We start from the raw sequence: 21,244 nt of genomic DNA, 5'->3' as shown, positions 1-21,244 counted from the left end.
AATAAAGCTGTTGTGTTTATTTTGGGAAGAATAGACAAACTGCAAGATAGCCAAGTAGTACAAATACACTAAAAAAAAGAGCAATACCTGAAGCCATTCTGAAATTTAATGTAAAAGGACTGATTTTTTTTTTTTAATTTCTCTTAACTCAAAACACTTCTGTCAAATCTTCCAACAGTGACATTTTTCAGTTTCTAATTAAAAAAAAAAAAATCACTGTTTCAAGTGAGCCCAGTAATGCTCTCAGTGACTCAGAGCCACTTAAGATACTTGAGGAGTTGTACTTTTTGGATGTGGGACTATGCTCTCCAGCACCATCCTTGCTAGCAGTGTCCACTCCTCTCCCCGGCCCCTTCCATTCTACATGTGGTTATTTTAACTTATCCCTTTTGATTATCATCATGGGCTCATAGCCTTTCACAAACACAACTTATTTTAATTAATTTTATATATATATAAAATTATATATATGTATTTCTTTTTAACATTGTAATTGTTACAACTTGGAGACTGGAAGAGCTTGAATGACATTTTTGTACTTAAAACACTTACACTTTTATTCTAAAAGCATCTTTATTTTGGCATTTAAGATGGTCCAGACAGAGCCTGATGGTCCTCCTATATTAAGAAATGAAATTAGCTATAATCCAAGCCCTTCCAGATATTTTGGGAAAGAATATAGATGTATGCAATGTTTCTGGGGGAGAAGTTCCACTGATATTTTTTATAACCTCTTTAGTGACAGAGCTGGAAAAAATCATTTTGAGCTTTTATCTTTGCACTAATTTTTCCCATGTAACAAACATCACCCTTGCCTTTCTTACAATGTGAGGTTTCATAAGTAGTATGCCTTTCTTCTACAATGCTTTTGATGTTTTATGATATTTTCTTTTTTAACTCCTAACTTTAACTAAAATTTTCCGTGAAAAGGAGTGAAAATAACCAACAATGCCAGTGATTCGGTAGTTACTTTTTTCCCCAATAATAAAACTTCTGTCAGGGCGCCTGGGTGGCTCAGTTGGTTAAGCGACTGCCTTCGGCTCAGGTCATGATCCTGGAGTCCCTGGATGGAGTCCCGCATAGGGCTCCCTGCTAGGCAGGGAGCCTGCTTCTGCCTCTGACCCTCCCCCCTCTCATGTGCTCTCTCTGTCTCATTCTCTCTGTCTCAAATAAATAAATAAAATCTTTAAAAAAATAAAATAAATAAAATAAAAAAAATAAAACTTCTGTCAATAATCTTTAATTTTGATTTACTTATCCTTGGAGGCTTCATTAGGCCTACTAATGAACTAGGCATCATTTTAATTAGAATTAACACTTTAATCATGTTTATGAATATATATGTAAGACAAACTTTGAAATGATGGCCATCTGGGACTTCAGTCAAGTTGTCATGGCAAAATTAAGACATTTCTCATGAAATACTACTACTCCATGGCCACCAGACAGTAAATAAATAAACATTCATTGTTATCACATTGAGAGGAATTCTCTCAAAAAGAGCATTGCTATCTCCTTTAGGAATTCTTACATACTTTGATCATGCCTTTGAAGTAATGTTCACTTAAAGATATATTTCAGATGCAATGTAGATTTTCTTCAATGTTTCATTAATAGGCATAAGAACTGCATGATATGTTTTCCATTTAGCAGTCAGACCATTAAATTGCATAAGTATCACTAATAACTATAGTTCAAAGATCACAGTCCCTTTTTTAAGAATGCCAGGTATACACACAAAAAAGAATCTTAACAGAAAGCGATGTATTAAACAATTATTTCTCCATTTTTTCCAACCAAGTTTTTGTGTATTTATTCCAGGACATTATTACAAGAAGGGTGGTAGGGAGAGAGAGAAGAGTGGGTGGAGAGAAGGAGGAGGAGGTATGGAGAAATAAAGGAAGACCTCTTCTATTTGAAGAGCAAGACTGTATTCAAACAGTGAATAGCCCAAGGTATTCCTCAGAATGGAGATGATAATGCTCACCGTGAAATACTGAAAATATATTTTAAGATTAAATACCAAATGATTTTTCCAAATCCTTAGTCGTGATGAATTATAATGAATGACTAGAATATCTATCTATATCTAGTTATATTAAAAGACAAGAATAAGAATGACATAAATGTAATCAAAATTCTATAGAAAAGTTTAATTAGGTACATAGTATAAGAAATTTCAAATATAAATGAACATAATGATAAAATATTCATTATGCAGCTTATGCTGATTTCTTCAAAGGCATAAATAAGAGAGATGGGTAGGGGGTAGACAGCAAGAAAAAGAAACATAAAAATAGATGAATGACAAAATAAAGTAATAATAAATTTGCAAGGGGGCACTATTGAAGATATATATCCAAAAAAACTCAGATACATACATAAAGCATTGCACAAACATGCTTTATAATTTAAATCTATTACTTTAGCTGAAAACAAAGGCTTTTATTACATCTTAAACCGGTATAATTTATTGCATATTTTAGTATATTAGTATTTTTATTTTATCTTTGTAAAAAGACACTTCTTCAGGATGATCAAAAATTGGGGAGAATTTTTTAAATACTCATTCTAAATATATTTTATAACATAACAAGCAAAATAAATAAAATTGCGGGCTCTGTGTAAACATGTGTAAACGCAACAGCTCAATTATTTAAACAGTATTGTATGGCAAGGTCTGCATATATTGAGCGGCAGAGATCTCAGTAATTCACAACAATTCACAGTTCCCAGGATGTAATAGGTATGCAATAAATGTTAAGGTTATGGTCTACATTAATAAACACATATTCAACATTGCTGAAAGTTCAATAAAATCTGAAAGTAGGGAGAAAAAACTGGAACTTACTGGAAATTGAATCTTATAGTTCACATAAAATCTGTTTTTTTGTAATTTCTAAGTAAAAGACAATCTGAATTTTACTTATCATTTGCTCCTGCATATTATTTTACACAAAGAATATAAACTGTCAACTCGCTAATTTTTAACAAACACATTTTCAGTGTCTAGCATGGCAGCTAGTCAAGATATTGCTGAGTGATAATTAACAAGCTAGTATCAAAGAGAGTTCTTGAGAAAAGGCTTAAAAACAGAAAGTCAACACTGAACCAATACTCTTCTAATGAAAACACACACACACACACACCCTACATTTGTTACTAACTGATCTTATCTCAGATATTTCTGGATTTTAAAATAAAACTCTGTTTCCCAAAATAAATCAATATGAAATCCTCTATGAATGCTTTTGAAATTATATTCCTTGGCATAGATGCTTTAATAAATGACTGAATAAAAAGATGGCTAACTTTGGAGGAAAACAGTTCCACTAGAGGTTTTATTCTATGTTTAACTGCAAAAATGTTATACCCTAATAATTGGCTCAAAATGAAGCAGCCTCTGCTCATCTGGCCAACCCTGTCATTTTTAAGCTTTAGCAAGCACCCTTAGCCTGTGTGACTGATTAACATTTTTTCATGTATCTATAGATCATGCATTCTTTCCTAGAAAGAACAGAGCACCTCTGCACAACCCCCAGGCACTAAGGAACCAGACCCCCTTGCACAACCTCCAAGCACTAAGATAATATCTGTAGTTGGCACAATCGAGTCTGTACATAATCAAGAAAAGTTACAGACCACTGTACTCCCTTTATTGATTAACTACTCTAGACTCCTTTAAAAAAAAAAACAAACAAACAAAAAACCTAGGCCAGGCAGAAACCTCTGTAGTTGGCCTTTGGCCCTCTCCCCAGGTGGCCAGCCTCCTGAATAAAACTCATATTCCTTTCCAAGCAAAACTCTTCTCTTGAGTATTGGCCTTTCAAATGATGGGCAGCTGAACTTGGGTTTCGGTAACAAAAAGACAAGTTTGATAATTTTATTTATATTTCTCAGGGATACATTAATCTACCTACAGGAAAGAGGTTTGCAAACATTATCTGTAAAAAAAATATTTTAAGTTTATGGGCCATATGGGATCTGAAGCAACTACTCAACTTCCTTCTTATAGCTTAAAAGCAGCGACAGACAATATAAATGACCACTCTTGGTTGTTCTCCAAAAAACTTTATTTGCAAAAACGGGCTGGGATGGCAAGCAGGCTCTAGTTTGCCAACCCCTACTATAGGGTATTACATGATCCTGACAGAGTCTCTCCTTGACCAAACTTTTAGTCAGGCTCCTTTAAGACCTCTGCTCAACTAGACCCAACTACAGGCTTTGTTTCTGTTCACACAGTTTACGTTTTTTTTTAAAGATTTTATTTATTTATTTGACAGAGAGAGACACAGCAAAAGAGGGAACACAAGCAGGGGGAGTGGGAGAGGGAGAAGCAGGCTTCCTGCCAAGCAGGGAGCCCGATGCGGGGCTCCATCCCAGGACCCTGGGATCTGTTAAGCCAAAGACAGACACTTAACGACTGAGCCACCCAGGCGCCCCATCACACAGTCTAGTTTTAGCAAGAATCTTGCTAAGTCTTAAGTTTAGAGAGAATCCCTCAACCTCAATATTTGGCCACTGTCTTATCTTCTGATATCTGATCACCCTAGTCTGCATTAGCAAGAATCCTACAGATCAGTTCCGCTGGAATCATCCCTTACCTCTGATGTTTCCTCTTAGTAATTTTCCATTCACTGACCCCCGCCCTAGTCCTTGGCTATAAATTTCCACTTTTCTTGGTTGAATTCATAGTTGAGCTCAATTCCTCTCCTCTATTGCAAAACTCCTTTGTAGTAGCCCCCTAAATAAAGTCTGCCTTACAGTTCTTTAACAGGTGTCTGATAATTTTTTCTTTAACAATATCAAAAATAATCTAAAATTTTCCTTTGATTGACCAAATTTCATATTTCATACCTAGATGATGCCTTCTTAAAAAACAAATGAAAAAAAAAAAAACAATTTTGGCTGTAAAGTCTCATACTTTCATATTTTAGTAATGTTTCTCTTTTGCCTTTTTTTAATTCTTCAAAAATTACTGTTTCATCAGAATTGTGAATTTCCATGAAAATCCTAATTTATATCTTACTAATCAGCATCTTTTAGTTGCAACTTTGCCTTAAGTTTCATTTTATGCAACAAGAAATTCTCTGTGGGACTACTATTCCCATAGATTCCCTAAACTAAAGTCCAGTGGAGGTTAATTATACACACTAAAGATGGATTACCTCAACAGTTAAGGTAACGCTTTTGGGACTTAGTAAGAGGTGGTAGTGCGGGCCTTACACCCAAATCATTATTGCTCTCCCCTCCCCAATCTCAACCCCTATTAAGGACCACTGTATTAAATAACCCATCTATTTTCCTCATTAGTGAATTCTATTTTACCACAGATTGAACTATTTCATGTAATTTAGTCTATTTTTTCCCTTTCCACTTGGTACCATTGACAAATATTTTACTTTGTGAGTTAATACTACATATTTTAAATATTTTCCCTTGAATATATTTTAATATTTGCCAGAGTTCTTGCTCACCTTTACTTTTCTTTTCAAATAATCCGTAAGTCATTCCATTTATTATTTCATATAAAATTTATAATTATTTCTATTGAGTTCAAAGTGACTAAAACAATGATAAATAAGAATTTTGAGTGTGATTTGTTTATAATTCTAAATTAACATTTATATCTTCCAAATATTTAAGTTTCTCATCCAGGAACACAGTTTCTCATCCAAGAATTATTCTGTTCTTCTTTACATCACTCAAAACACATTTGTACTTCATTGCATTAGACAGAATATCCTCTTGCCAACATTTTAAAAATTTAAGAAAAATGTATAGTTCAACATTAAAGTATTAAATGCATTGAGAACACATAACATTACTTCATTGAATCAAAGATGGGTCATCTAAGGAGATATATTATTATATCTCATAAATAAGTTTATAGAGAAATTTTATGGTCACCTCAATAGATGCCAAAGAACTTTTAAAAAAATTTAGCAACCATCATGAATAAAAATATTACTTAATTAATGTATCCTATGTACAGAATAATTTTGGAAAATACACAATTAAATATAGTATTTCATATGCATGGCAAATTAGTTCACATTAAGCAATCTGTAATTACTTGTGAATATAGCCACATATAATTAAACTTTAAGAAGAGTATGTTCTTGGTCATAATGCAATTAGTAAATTAATAAAAAAATATTTAGGAAAGCTCTCACATAATCCATAGTCATTGCCATTTCAAAGTTTTACCAATTAAAATCTTTATAATTAATTTTATTAAAAATATTTAATTGGTCAACATAGAGCTAAAGACTATAACTTTTTTCACTGTGGTAGGGCAAAAAATAACCCATCCTGAATTGTAGTTAACTTTAAAACAGGCATAGAAATAAAACAAAAAAATAAGGATATCAGTCATCTTAATAAAAAGACAAAAAAAATACAGTGATTCTATTTAAAGACTTCTATCTCAAACAATCGTTGTTTATCTCTGTCCAAAGAAATAGAGTTTGCATCTTTCAAGAGGTTTTCATGACTTTTTATAGCAGTCACTTTTGATGCTGTCAAACAAAAATAGGAATAAATCATGCTTTCTCCTTGTCTACTGTTGAAGATAAAGCAGAGCTTGTTTTTATGCTCCCAGCGTTCCCATCAATTTTGGTCCTGCATGCTTCTTTATATGGTGATAGTCCTTGTATATAGCAACTGGCAATTGGAAATCTCCATCCCTTTAAATTTATCACCGCTCTACAGTTCTCTGTAAAACTGAGACTAAATACTATATTCCTTATTTACTGGAACTCATTCTGAAAACAGATAATTTGTCCTAAGCTCAGACTGAAAATAGTAACTGGTTATCAAAGTATTGTTCATACAGAATCATGATAAGAAGCTATATCTATTGGGCTCCTGGGTGGCTCAGTTGTTAAGCGTCTGCCTTCAGCTCAGGTCATGGTCCCAGGGTCCTGGGATCGAGCCCCACATCAGGCTCCCTGCTCCATGGGAAGCCTGCTTCTCCCTCTCCCACTCCCCCTGCTTGTGTTCCCTCTCTCTCTGTGTCTCTCTGTCAAATAAATAAATAAAATCTAAAAAAAAAAAAGAAGCTATATTATTAAATTTTTCTACTGTATAGTATATGTAAAAAAAGAAAAAATCAAGTACAATAAAAGAATTACTTCTTCAAAAGGCTATGTACGTAATTGAGAACATGAGTGTCTATTTAATTCTAAGTCATTATTTCAAAGGACTAAAAAAAAATATATATATATTTTTAAAGATTTTATTTATTTGACAGAGAGAGATACAGCGAGAGAGGGAACACAAGCAGCAGGAGTGGGAGAGGGAGAAGCAGGCTTCCCGCGGAGCAGGGAGCCCAATGCGGGGCTTGATCCCAGGACCCTGGGACCATGACCTGAGCCGAAGGCAGACGCTTAACAACTGAGCCACCCAGGCGCCCCAAAGGACTCAAAAATATTAAGGGCGTCCCCCAATGTCATCCCCAATGTGTATTTGAGTTTATAACTAAATCCCAGGTAATTATAGTAACTGTTATTATAAATGAAATCAAGAATGCTTTTCTCACAAAGGATCACAAGATATCTTAAACCAAAGTAAACATATTAAATGTATTTATATCAGATACCTTATTCTTCTACCTTGTTTCACCCACTCCTTTTTCTGCATCAAGTTTTTCCTTTGATGCTTGTTTTTCTAAGAATTATGTTGTCCTTTGAAATATACTTCCCTAGAGCTTAAATATGTAAATATCTGAAAATGCAAATTACTACACTTTTGTTCATATGGAGAATACAGTCAATCATACCTCTGTAGTTCCAATGGCAGCTATGAATATATAATGAAAAAATTTATAACATAAAATTATTCCCAAATTTTAAAATGTATGATATAATTTTACTATTTATAGTTATGATATAGTTGGAATATGATTTAATCGGAATTATTTTCAGATTTAATAAATATAATATTTTATTATTATATTGTATTTCTATAAAATGAAAAGTGAGATCTTTTTCTTCTCTGGTAAAATTTTGTCATTATGTCTTCAATGTACTATATAATATTCCAGTGGTTTATCCTGAATGTTCTCTGCTGCTATATGTGGATGCTATGTAGAAATAATCACCCCTTCTTCAAAATAGTTGAATCCTATTTTTTTCCATGAAAAGAAAGTAGGTTTGGGTTTATGAAAGTAACTTTTCTTTTTTTTTTTAAGATTTTATTTATTTATTTGAGAGAGAGAGTGTGCAGGAGCACAAGCGGGGTGGGGGGCAGAGGGAGAGGGAGAAGTGGGCTCCCTGCCGAGGGAGCTCATGCAGGGCTTGATCCCAGGACCTGAGATGAAGACCTGAGCCCAAGGCAGATGTGCTTAACCAACTGAGCCACCCAGGTGCTCCGGAGTAACTTTACTTTTAATGTTTAATTTAACATGATTAGCATCTGAGAAGAGAAGCATCTGAATAAAGTGGCAAGTAGATAAATTAATAAATAAGACACGCTTGAAAACTATGTCAAAGAAAGAACTTTGGGTGTGGACTTCTGTGTGCAGTTTTGGCACATGGAACTGACAAATAGATTAAAAGACTACTTTGAGTTTTAGGAAATTTTATTGCCAACAAGTCATGAGTCTGGTCTAAAAGAGCCTATAGCTGTAAAATGATCCTCAAGCTCTCAAAACAGATTATCATAAAACAGTATGAAAGCTGTTCACAACCACCAATAGCTACTTCAGAAATTGTGAGGATGATAAAAGCAGCTTACAGATAGTAGAGTCAATGGCCATCGAGAACAATGGGTAAGAGTGTCGCAGTGAATTTAATGCTGTATCTGTTCCGAGGTTCTTCACAATGCCTGCCCATCACTGCTATGACTGTGTTTATTCTCCTTTCTTAATGGGAGTTTTCTATTTATTTCAAACATTGTATGTTTTGTTAGGGGCAGGTGGAATTTTATTCAATCTGTGTGTTACCAGTTGACAAGAAGACATATTTTAACCTGATGGAGAAAATTCTGTATCACCAAATATATGAGGATGAACATACACGAATTGTGGGTGAAATGGCAGATTATTACAGAGATGACCAAGTATCTACAAAAACTGGGGCTTCCTCTTCCATGACAGAGAATCATTGTTGGAAAGTGACTACTACTGAGCCAGGGACAGCATTTTACATCTTACCCCTATTTGCAGCTGGTTGTGACCGCATAACTAGTTCTCACTGATGGTATGTGAAAAGAAATGATGTGTCTTTTCATATCTGAGTTGGTTAAAAAGCAACATGTGCCTTCTTCAATCTCCTTTTACAATTTCTGAGCTGGACACAGATAACTACAAAACTCTTAAAGAGATGGTTGGTCCACTAAATTCAAGCCTGGATCCCTGAATCGTTGTTTTGGGTGGAACTCCTGTCAACCAGGAATACCAACATGAATTCTTTGGTAATTTTATTAATGCCCTTAAGTTTCCTCTATATAAGGCCTCAGGGAGCAGAATTAGTACAACTACAAAATCCAAATTAAAAAAAAAAAAAAGACACAGAAACAAAAAACAAGTTAGACTACAAGTAACAATTCCAAAGTACACACACAATTGACATAATGCTTAAAAATACAGCCAATGCACTAAGATCAGGAGATTAATTTAGACAGAACTGCTTTAAAAAATAATTTTAGTGTGATTAAGATCTGTAAAGAATAAAATAACATCTGTAAAAGAGAAAAATTATGAAACAAATCAGGCAGAATAAAAAAAAAGCAGGAAATAAAAAAATGAATAGCAAAAACCAGTAAAGATAAAAATAACTCAGTAGATGAGATAAACTTAACTAGGTGTGGTCAGAGTGAAAATTCATAACCTGGAAATGAGTGCCAAATTTAAAATATTTAAAAAAATCAAAGACAAAGAGGATAACATTGAAAGTCTCTAACAAATACCTAATATGTATTCTAGAAATAGAGAACAGAAAAATGTTACACACACACACACACATTCTTAGTTAAAAAAATGTGAATCATGAAAACATAAAGGCACACCAGTTACATCATAATGTTGAAGACCAAACGTATGGAACCTATAATCTCCCAAGTAATGAGAATTAGAAGAACATTAGCAACTATAGTTTCAATAGATTCTCATGGACTGGGAAATAATATTTTCAGAATGTTGAGGAAAAATAACAGCCAAATAAACAACCTTTGAAAAAGGAGGTTAAAAAATAAAGATATTTTTAGATATCCACTAAATAAAGAGTTTAAATACTTACAGTACCTTGTGAAAAGATCTATCAAAAAATATATTTCAGCAAATAGAATCTTGAGTCCAGATAACAGGAGATAATAATAGAAAAAAAGAGCAAGCATAAAAACTTAATATATCTTGATGTATCTAAGTGTTGACTTTATAAACCTCTTAATTTTGTTTCTTTAAAAGGTAGAACTAAATTTCAAACTGATAGCAATTTCAGTGGGTGACATGGCATACTATGTTTGAAAGGTGAATAGAGATGTTAAATAATTTTATCTTCTTTTGAAGTATTTGTGTTAAGAAAGTACTTTTTTAAAAATTAAAGATAGGCTCTATAGAAATATGAGTTTTAGCATTCAAGTTAGCAGAGAGTAAAATAGGTACTAAAATTGAAGTTAAAATTTGGTTAAAATAATACACTAAAAATGATCATTTCAAGCCAGCTGATGTTTTAACCTGTTTGTAAAACTGTGACAAAGGACAAAATATAATTACTTAAATTTACTCTTTCTTGGCAATAATACCTTCTATTTTTAGACTCATTGGAGTCTCTTGATTTCATATTCTTCTCAAGCTGGATGAAAGTCAGGAATTGCTTCATGAAAAAGCAGCTTTATTTGGAATTGAAGGCTATATTGTAAGAGTTTATATTTAGTTGTGAGAACCTTTAGAAAGTGAAAATACTATTTGGGCCAGTAAGTATGCCTTTTATTCTGATCCCAATCTCACCTTTCAGCTTTCCATCATATCCTCAAACCCCCTTATTTAATGCCAGCAAATCTTGGTGTCTCAGAATTTCTTTATGCTCTCTGCTTCCACAGTCATCTCGGATAACATGATTAGACAGAAGATCATAAACACAGAGCATAAATGTTTCTGAACTGCAGCAGAGGACAGAGCCATGAACCCTTAATAACAACACTCTTCAGGAGCTCAAATCAATAGCTATGTCACCAAAGGCCCTGTGTATCTCATTCACTTCTGTGAACAATAACGCAATGGTTTGAGAACTGCCACCATCCTTTCCTCCTGAATTTTAAAGCAGCACTAGAGAAAAGAAATAAAAGCATATGCCTAGAAAGAGGAAGAGTTTTAAAAAATCCTCAATGCTCCAGAACCTTTATTTTTCCACAGCCAAGTGTTATTTTGTTAAATTATATTCATGTGATTGTTAAAGGCTTGAAGAATATATCCTTGCAGTATATATGTATATGTGTGTGTGTGTGTGTGTATAGATACATATATTTTTTCTCAGCAGCTGTAAAAACCCAAACTCTATTATCTCTAAGTACAAGTGCCACTGTCTTAATGAGGTTTATTTTAAATTAATATCCAAAAGGAATTTATTAGAAATTCATGTCACTTCAAAACTCACAACTGAACAAAAATTGCATTCAATTTTTCATGTTAATTGTTTCCAATTATTTCTTCCATAGTGTTAAAATATTTTTAGATATATGCAGTGAAAGACTATTTGATGTAAATTAATGCTTTATGAATCAACATTATTTTTTAATTCAAGCCCTTCATGGAATAAATTAAGACAATTAAAAAAATAAAATCTATAATATCAATATGCCCAAGTATGATAGTTTTAATTATAAACCTATAAGATAAAATTAAAATAGTTATGAAAAATAAGTTGAGATTTGAGCCAAGGATAAAATACTGCTTATTATATATAAGAGCATAACCCAAATTACTGTGATTGGTCTTAATTTTTTTTCTTATTATGTTAATCACCATACATTACATCATTAGTTTTTGATGTAGTGTTCCATGATTCATTGTTTGCATATAACACCCAGTGTTTGGTTTTAAATTTTAGCATATCCGCTTAATGTAATATTTATGTCTGTTTAAAACTGATTGATAGCAAGAATAAGAGAACCTCTCCCTTTTATGCTTCTAGAATTTGTATCTAGACATGCTTAACAATATTATAGAGAAATGAATCACATGTTCTAACATTCAGTAGGACAACTTTTAGGATAAAATATTATGATAAATTATTTAAATGCAAATAAATACACATTACTCATAACATAATGATAGTATGGGTATCATAGATTAATTCTATTTTAAACCAGCTTATTGTGTTTTCACCACATAACAAATCAAGAGTTCTCAAATCCATTCAAGTAAATTATCAAAATCCCTAAGACCTCATTATAATGTTTCTTATTTATCATATTTTATATCAAAGTTCCAGGTAAGTCCATACTTTTTCCATTATTCTCAGTAGCCTGAATTTCAGAATAGATGTTTAGATACTATTCTAATTGTGTTCATATCGGATTCCAAAAAATAAACATGGACAAAAAGGGCCTAATGAATGATCAATAACTTAGGGCTCCTCTGCACTGGTGGATAGGCAGGAAAAGTTAAATAATCAAGATAAGGGTATGGATGCTTAGAATGAGGAAATCAAAGAGAAACAGAAAGAGAAAATTGAGGAATGGGAGAAGAGATGGAAATATGGAGTGAAAACACAAGGACCAGACTAAAAAAATACTTAGGCTTTAGATCTTAGTCTAGTATCAATTTGAGTGGTCCCAGGGAATAAAATTCTGTCCTCAGTAATTTAGTATCCTGATTTATAAAATGAGGGATAAAGATATTTTTTAAAGATTTTATTTATTTATTTGAGAGAGAAAGAGAGAGTGAACGAGAGAGCACAAGCAGGGGGAGTGGCAGAGGGAAAGGCAGAAGCAGGCGCCCCACCGAGCAGGGAGTCCGACGGTGGGACTCCATCCCAGGACCCTGGGATCATGACCTGAGCCAAAGGCAGACGCTTAACTGACTGAGCCACCCAGATGCCCTAGTATAAAGATATTTTTTAGAACTTTCCAGATCTAAAGCAACCAGATCTACTGCAAACCTTCCTGAAGAAAACTTTCCTATTTCACAGAAATGAGAAGAAACAAAGCACTCTGTAGGTATACCAACTGTGTCTGCATTTAAGTACTAAGTAGAGCTTGGTTCTCAGTGCCTTATGATCATTCATATCGATAAATTTCTTACCCTTAATTACACACATATTTTTAAAATACTCCTCCTTTATCAGACAGCCCTGGTGAAACAGACATATAAATAGTTCTTATAAATAATGAGGATGAAAATAAATAGGAAAGAAGGAAGGAAGGAAGGGAGGGAGGGAGTAAGGGAGGGACGGAGGGGCTGACTCAGAGGGCCGACCCAAGAACCACAGAAGGAAGCCAAGAACCACAGAAGGAAGCCAAGAACCACAGAGAACCAATCCCAGGGAGCAGAACTGGGATGCAATCAAAGAACATTCCCTGCCCTTATTATAAGAGATCCTGACAACATTCAGCTGGATTTCAGAATCACAGTGGACCAGTGACAGCTGTGTTCCCAGCCCTTAGGAATGGGAGAATCTTTTACAATTATTCTATCCCTATCCCATGTGTACTGTGTGTGTGAGGAACAATAACTTATCTTTTTAGTTCTTAGTTGTCCAGGTCAAGAGGAACTTGAGCTATGAAGCTTCATTTACATCTGGACCTGATTTTTTTTTTTTTTTTTTTTTTTTTTTTTTAAAGATTTTTATTTATTTATTCATGAGAGACAGAGAGAGAGAGGCAGAGGGAGAAGCAGGCTCCCAAGAAGCAGAGAGCCCGATGCGGGACTCGATCCCAGGACCCTGGGATCATGACCTGAGCCGAAGGCAGACGCTTAACCATCTGAGCCACCCAGGCGCCCTGGACCTGATTTTTAATCGTGTTTCTCTGGACTTAAACATGATGCCATAATGGAATAAATATTTGGGAGGATGTGGGGTTTTGTGCATGAAGGAGGGACATTAATCATGAGAATCCAGAGTGGACTGTGGTATACTGTCACACTGGCTTTCAGGTATTCACTCCCTTGTAGAGTACCCCCTCATATACTCTTTGTTTGGCCATTGAAAAACTCCCTCTAAAGGCAGCCACTGTACCGTAAAAAACCTTAGACCAGATTCTTAAATGATGAGACACTAAATACAAAGAACTCTGGAAGAGGAGAGGTCATCTTAGACATTCTAGCTCTGGTCAACCTCACAGCTGAATTCAGCTGCATTAGTGACCTTTGCTTACCCTAAAGCAAAAGAACTACCCAGTTGAGCCTTGAGAAATCATAAATCAGTGTGGTTTTAAGCTAGTAAGTTTGGGGTTCTTTCATCTCAATAACAATAGATAACTAAACCATAAGGTTTATTCGTATTTTTCTCTACCACTTACCAAAGTGATTAATAGATAAGTAGGTATTCAAAAATGTTAATAGCTCAAATAAATTAAATGTTCTAACAAAACAGATCAGAAGAAATGATACCAAGATACCGTTTTTTCTTCTCCAGTTATACACCCACCCACCCACACATTTATATCTCACATTACATATGTGACCATATACTATTTGAGCTATGATTTTATTCGTATAACTTCCAATTAATTGGCCACTTAGCTTACATGTAATTCAGAGATTTGGTTGTGAAGTAAGTTGTTGACAGATGGCAATAGAATCTGATAAAAATTATCATCAAAGGAAATAAAGAAGCAATGCAAAACATCAAAAACAGAGTACTTAAATAAGTACTCTGAAATGGAGACTGGTGGTAGTGCAAGTACCTCTTTCAAAATATGAGGTCTCTACATCCACTCTGGCTTCCTCTGTGTTTGTAAATAGCAATTTGTTGTATTAAATTGGAACCACGCAGATGTGTGTGTTTTTATTAGTTCTCCATATACTTTATCATGAGTTGATTAGAACCACTACTTTATTTATGGATAAGGAAACTGTGATTTCAAAGTTAATAAGCCATGGATTTAGAATCCAAGCTTAATTCTTCCAATTTCTGCCATCCACTACAAGGAAATGATGAACATGTATACTGTACCCACTCTCTTATGTTTCTACAATCAAATAAGTTAAAATAAAGATAACAAGCCACAAAAATAGATAAGTCTACACAAGCTGATAATGATTATCATTTGTCTAAAATCATCCTTACCCAACAAATGAAAGAATTTTAAGACATATAAGAATGAAATTCACAGAATAAACAGATTAAGAAAAAACATGTAGCCATCAATAATTGTCACTACCTCTTATTCTGTGATTAATACCATAAAAATACAAATATTCAGTAAAAGTTAATCACGCAAGGCCTGAGAATTATTCTTTGCATATTTTAAAATATTTTTTTACCATATTTTTTTTACCATATTTTTGCCAATGAATGCCCAGCTTCTACCTAATTTCCCAAATGTGGGAAAACTACATTGTTAGTATGTGTAATGTTTTATCCTCAGCTCTTATTACCCTCTTAATCCCACTGATTATTCACATATATTAATTTTCCTTTAGCTTATTTTCCAATGTATAGAAATGTTTTATAAAGCCTCTTCAAAGAATCATTTCTGACTATTCCATTCTAAATCTTTGTTATAGGGGAATAAAACTTTTGAATTCAATCTATATTGATAAACTTGAATGAAACATCTTTTAATAATTAAATAGTGGAGAAAAGCCGATTCATGCTTTATAAAAATTATACTACAGATTCTGTGCATATATTGATATTTTTAGACAACCAAACATAACCATCATTGGAAACTCTAGTGAGTTTCAACATTCAAGAACCCGAGTGTTTTATAAATAGATAAAACCTTTAAAAATTCACAGGTATTTTTTATGACCCTTACATTTATACAAGTATGTTTTTTTCTTATTTTTATTTATTCTTATTTATCATTTTAAAGAACATGAATATAGCACCAACAAAGAAGTCAATAAATTCAATATGATACAGAAAACAAACTTATAAATCATTCACCATTAAGAGGGAAATATCTGTATTATGTTACTATTTATCATGCCATAATTTTATTTCTATATTTGTGTTTTGATCACAAGTCCTAAATCCAAACACAATTGATGTATATTATCTTTGTGTAAAAATTTTTAAATGTATACATTTATTAGATTAATAAGCCCTCACAAAATGATACACATAGAAAGACAAAATCTTTGATCTTGAAAATTACAGGTATTTTATTACCATAACAATGTGAAAGGTATGGTTCTAAACTTAATTAACATTGTGTTTTGTTAATATTTCCTGACAGATCTTACACAAATACTACTATTACAACAACTAAAAGGTAATTTGTTATATGGTGGGAAATTGTACTTACTAGTAGCAAAAGATAGGGGCACCTGGGTGGCACAGTCTATTAAGCGTCCAACTCTTGGTTTCTGCTCAGGTTGTGATCTCAGGGTCCAGGATTGTAACTGTCTCTCCTTCTCCCTTTGCCCCTCCCCACCGTGCATGTGTGCATGCACTCTCTCTCTCTCTCTCAAATAAATATTAAAAAAATAGTAGCAAAAGATAAATTAAGCTCTAACACAGCAGTATTCAATTACCAAACACATAACACCTGCATAAACTATTATGTATGTTTTTGAAACACATATGTGAATTCCTCACTTATTTAAATATAACTTCATCTTATCTAGGTACTATTCAGTTACTACAATTCAATATGAAAGAAAGAATTGTTTTCAAACTATCTTTAAATGCCAGATTCTCTGTAAGTCATCAAACATGAAATTTGAGCAAATATCCATTTTGAATCCCTTTTGTTTTTTGTTGCTGCTATTGATGTTGTCTTACTTTATAAAAATTAGATGAATACAGCCATTCATATGGCTTAACTACTTTATTGAAGTCAATATGGAGGAACACTTGTCATGGTATGCAACTTATTTTACATTTTCATATACTCTTTCTAAGGGGAAAAATAATAAGAAACTATCTTATAATTAATAATTTCTTCCACAATCAGTTCTGCCAGTAATAGCATTTGAAAATGTATTATTTGAAAATAAATGTAAAACTTCATCTTTTTAAAACGTCATTTAAATGCATGATAAATTGAGAGTTTCTTTCTTACCGTGGCAAGAACCTTCGATTTCTTCATATCCTGTACTGCAGATACACCTTCCAAGGGGAACCAGCCAATCTCCATCAGCTCCACAATATAGTTTAGGAGTATCACGCTCTTCCGCACTCTTCACACAAGAGCCCCTTACTTCAACCAAAGAAGAAGAATCAACCCTTGGGATGGTGTCGGGAAACATAGCCAAGTTACGAACAGTGAAGGGGCACTTTTTGTAGAAAACACGGACCGAGACCAGGGCAATGCATGCCCCAATGTCTTGAAAAGCCAGATAAAATCCTTTCCTTTCTATAGGCCCCACCTCACGAATTTCCGTGTTTAGCTTCAGGATGCGATCACCCAAATCCATCTGTGTAAAACTTTCATCAGCAGCAATTGTGTCAATCTTTGTATATTGGCTTGGCTTGAATTTAATTCCATGGGACTCATCTGATTCCACATAATACAGATTAAATGTTTCTTTGCAAGTCCCCAAAACCCATGGGATGCTGTTACAATCCCTCAATGTAAACTTCATTTCCACATAAATTTTCTGAGCTGCGTCACGGGAGATCCAGTTCGTACGAAGCCAGTTGTTTTGGTTTGGTTCCATTACATTGCATACTTGGTAGGTGTGAATGGGCCTATTGTGTTCATCCATTTCAGTGATAGCATCCCACTGCAAGAAAAAAAATCAAATGATTATAAAACCACAGTGGTTAAACAGATATGATTACTTCCAAAATTTTCTGTTTTAGTGAAGAAATATATATAAAAAGGATAGAAATGAAGCTATTCAAAGCAACAATGCAGGAGGATTTTAACCATGAACCTCTGGTTAAGAGTGTAGGTTCTGGACATACCAACTGTCCTGGTATGAACCTTGCTTTACTACGTATTAGTTGTATGACCAAGGGCTACTTACTTTAACCTCTTGTTTCCTTAACTGTAAAATGGAACTGATAATAGTATATGTTTCATAGGGTTGTTGTAAGGTATGTTACTTAATATACGTAAAACAATGTAAATAGTTCCTGGTACACTATACAAATGTAAAATAGCATCCGTTATATGATCAAAATAAATAGACTGATGACAAACACAGTGGTTACCCACCTGCCTTCATATCCAGTCGGCCACAAATTGAGATATATTTAGCAGTATTCAATTAAATATTTACATGTCTACTGATAGAAAATAGACATAAATAAGGTCATAGATTTATGCAAGAAATATTTATGAGACACTATTCTGGACACTGGGAATATAGTAGTGAACCAGCTGAACCCTGCTTTTATGGAGCTTACTTCGAGTGAGGAGAGAAGATAAAAACTGTAAATGAGTAAATTGAAAAATATGGTAGAAAGTACAATGGGAAAATTAAGGCAGGGAGATGGAGAAGAGGGCTGCCACTTTAAATCGGGTGGCCAGAAAACGCCTTTCTGAGATGGTGACATTTAAGCAATGTCATGGAGGTGAGAGAGTGAACCTTGTCAAGAGGAAATAGTAAGTACAAATACCCTTAGTCAGGAGTATACAGGTATATCTTAGGAACAGTATGAATGGGCCCTGGAAGCACACTAGGTAACAGGACAGAAAGAGAAAGGACAAAAATAAAGCCTTTAATAAAGCATTTTAAAAAACTTTAGCTTTTACTCTGAGCTGCATCATTGGATTATCTTCACTTCTACATGTTGACATTGAGCATTCTGCCACTTATATGCATATAAAACTTTGTTTATCCTTTTTTACAAATTTAATAAAAATCTCTAAGTACCTTGAAATAAACTGGCATTGTCGGCATTTACACATCTAAATATTGATAATTCCAAATTATAAATAGAGAATGTAATTGTATTTTATTGGTATAGTAATAGCGATAATTTTCAATAGATTTAAAAAAACATTCTGGTAATTTTATAGCCTTTTTGGGAAAACATGGCATTCATCATAGTTTCTCATTTCTATTAAAGTATCCTGGAAATAAACTATTTTCTATAGTGATTAAGTATTTTATTTCTCAATACCATACTTCAGTGATTTATAAGATTATTTAACACATCCTGTTTGCAGTTTCTTACTTTAATTGGCTGTAGAGAGTCACTTAATCAAGACTAGTTGAATTTCACTTAGCAGTTTCTAATAGAATGGCTACTTTCTTCAGTCTGTAGGACAGTTATGACACTAACCACTTTCAATATCTACTGTGTATTTCCACAAAGAAAGAATTTATGTTATCATGCAACCTTAAAAACAATCTGCTTCTAAAAATTTTGTTTATAAGTTGCTAACTTGAACTTCATAGGATATTTTCCAGGAGAAACAAAAAGTTCCTTTGGGACTGTGGATGTAGTTTTGCAAAACATCCTTGATAAACATAGGAGTTATCCAATAATCTCATGAAGATACATGCAATTACCCATCTAAATGTTTTTCATTCTAGTGATCATGGGTCTTAACTTAAACTTAAGGCAAACCACTCTCATAGCTCATCTTAAAGGCAAACTAACCATTCAGAATATAAGCAGTGAAGCAAGATGCAAATAATAAAATCTGTAAACTACCAAAATCAGTATCCAAAATTCTAAGGATTTCACCCACTGGAGAACATCAGAGGTACTCAACCAAGGATTATTCCAATTTTAGAAAATTTCCTAATCAGAACTGATTTTGTTTCTCAGGAAATGCATGTAATTATTATGGTCTACACTGCATCCTCTACTCTCCCATATAGAAGTATGGAGCTATATTCTCAGTAAATTCTGTTTGAATAATTATATTTTAACACCTTCACACTATACCCCTTCACATTAATAAAAAGTATTAACCATGCTTATCGCAATCAATTCTCCCAAAATATCATATTTAACTAAAATGTCAAAAATTGCCTCTTGTGACAAAAAAAATCCTGAAATCATTTCATATCTTTATTTAAAAATGTGTGGGTTTGGAGGAAAAATGTTTAGATGGAAAGAAAGATCAGGAATGGGAACAATATAACATACACTCACTGAATCAAAAGTTATATGAACCAAGGGATGAGGAAATGACAAAATATACACAAAGAATTAGAAATGTGGTTCTTCTCAAAAACACTCCATAAAGATTCTTAATAAAATGGTGCATCATTTTCTGGGTTAAATTTGTGATATTCAATGGTCAGTAGTGTTTCTTCTCTCTTTAATTTTTATAAAAGAAGTCAGAATTAGATTTGGGTACCAAAATAGTTAAAACAGATCAGCTGTTAAATTTCATCTTATCCAAAAATATTGAAAGCAACTGAAATTAAATTTTTAAATTTGAATCTAATTAAAACAAGAATATAAATTCAATATTGGTATAAGATCTAGAAGACTATGAAGTTTGCTAAAAATATTAACATAAGCAGATGTAGAATTGGTTTGAAATTTTAATCATAATATAGCCTTCAGAAATATTACACATACACATAGCTATATTTTTGTTTACACAGTTATACAAACTTTTTGTTATAATTTTCAAGTACTAAAATAGGTCTCTAAAATTGTGGAGTCCACAGTAAGAATGGGAATATGAGGCTCACAGATCATATTTCTAGATATGTTAAAATGATAAATCATTCTTTAAATCAGATCAAATTCGGGGCACCTGGGTGGCTCAGTCGTTAAGCAGCTGTCTTCGGCTCAGGTCATGATCCCAAGTCCTGGGATCAAGCCCCGCACTGGGCTCCCTGCTCAGCGGGAAGCCTGCTTCTCCCTCTCCCACTCCCCCTGCTTGTGTTCCCTCTCGCTGTGTCTCTCTCTGCCAAATAAATAAATAAAATCTTTAAAAAAAATAAATCAGATCAAATTCTAAGTATGTTCTCTTTGTCTAAGTTGCAAAGATACCTTCATAAAAACATGGAAGGCCAGGTTCAAATTTAAAACACTTGGCCTTTGAAAAAACTAACTTTTGGGACTACATCAAAATAAAAAGCTTCTGCACAGCAAAGGAAACAACCAACAAAACTAAAAGACAACCTACTGAATAGGAGAAGATATTTGCAAATGACATATATGAAAAAGGGTTAGTAGCAAAGATATATATAAAAAAATATGCATCT

At 33.4% G+C, this 21,244-nt stretch overlaps 1 protein-coding gene across 1 annotated transcript in view; it reads right to left on the bottom strand.

Annotated features, from left to right (window-relative positions):
• EPHA6 (EPH receptor A6) overlaps positions 1 to 21,244 on the bottom strand; it is an 833,569-nt gene that overhangs the window by 632,441 nt on the left and 179,884 nt on the right. The window contains exon 3 of the mRNA XM_064580423.1: positions 17,179 to 17,842. Coding sequence (XP_064436493.1) covers positions 17,179 to 17,842 — 664 coding nt within the window. The remainder of the gene's footprint in view (positions 1 to 17,178; positions 17,843 to 21,244) is intronic.

The sequence above is a fragment of the Mirounga angustirostris genome, unplaced genomic scaffold (genome assembly GCF_029215605.1).
Source record: "Mirounga angustirostris isolate CCGP_5_RB_7025 unplaced genomic scaffold, mMirAng1.0.hap1 SCAF_1, whole genome shotgun sequence".
Lineage (NCBI taxonomy): Eukaryota > Metazoa > Chordata > Mammalia > Carnivora > Phocidae > Mirounga > Mirounga angustirostris.
Note: the sequence above shows the minus strand (reverse complement) of the source record. Positions and strands in the feature narration are given on the sequence as shown.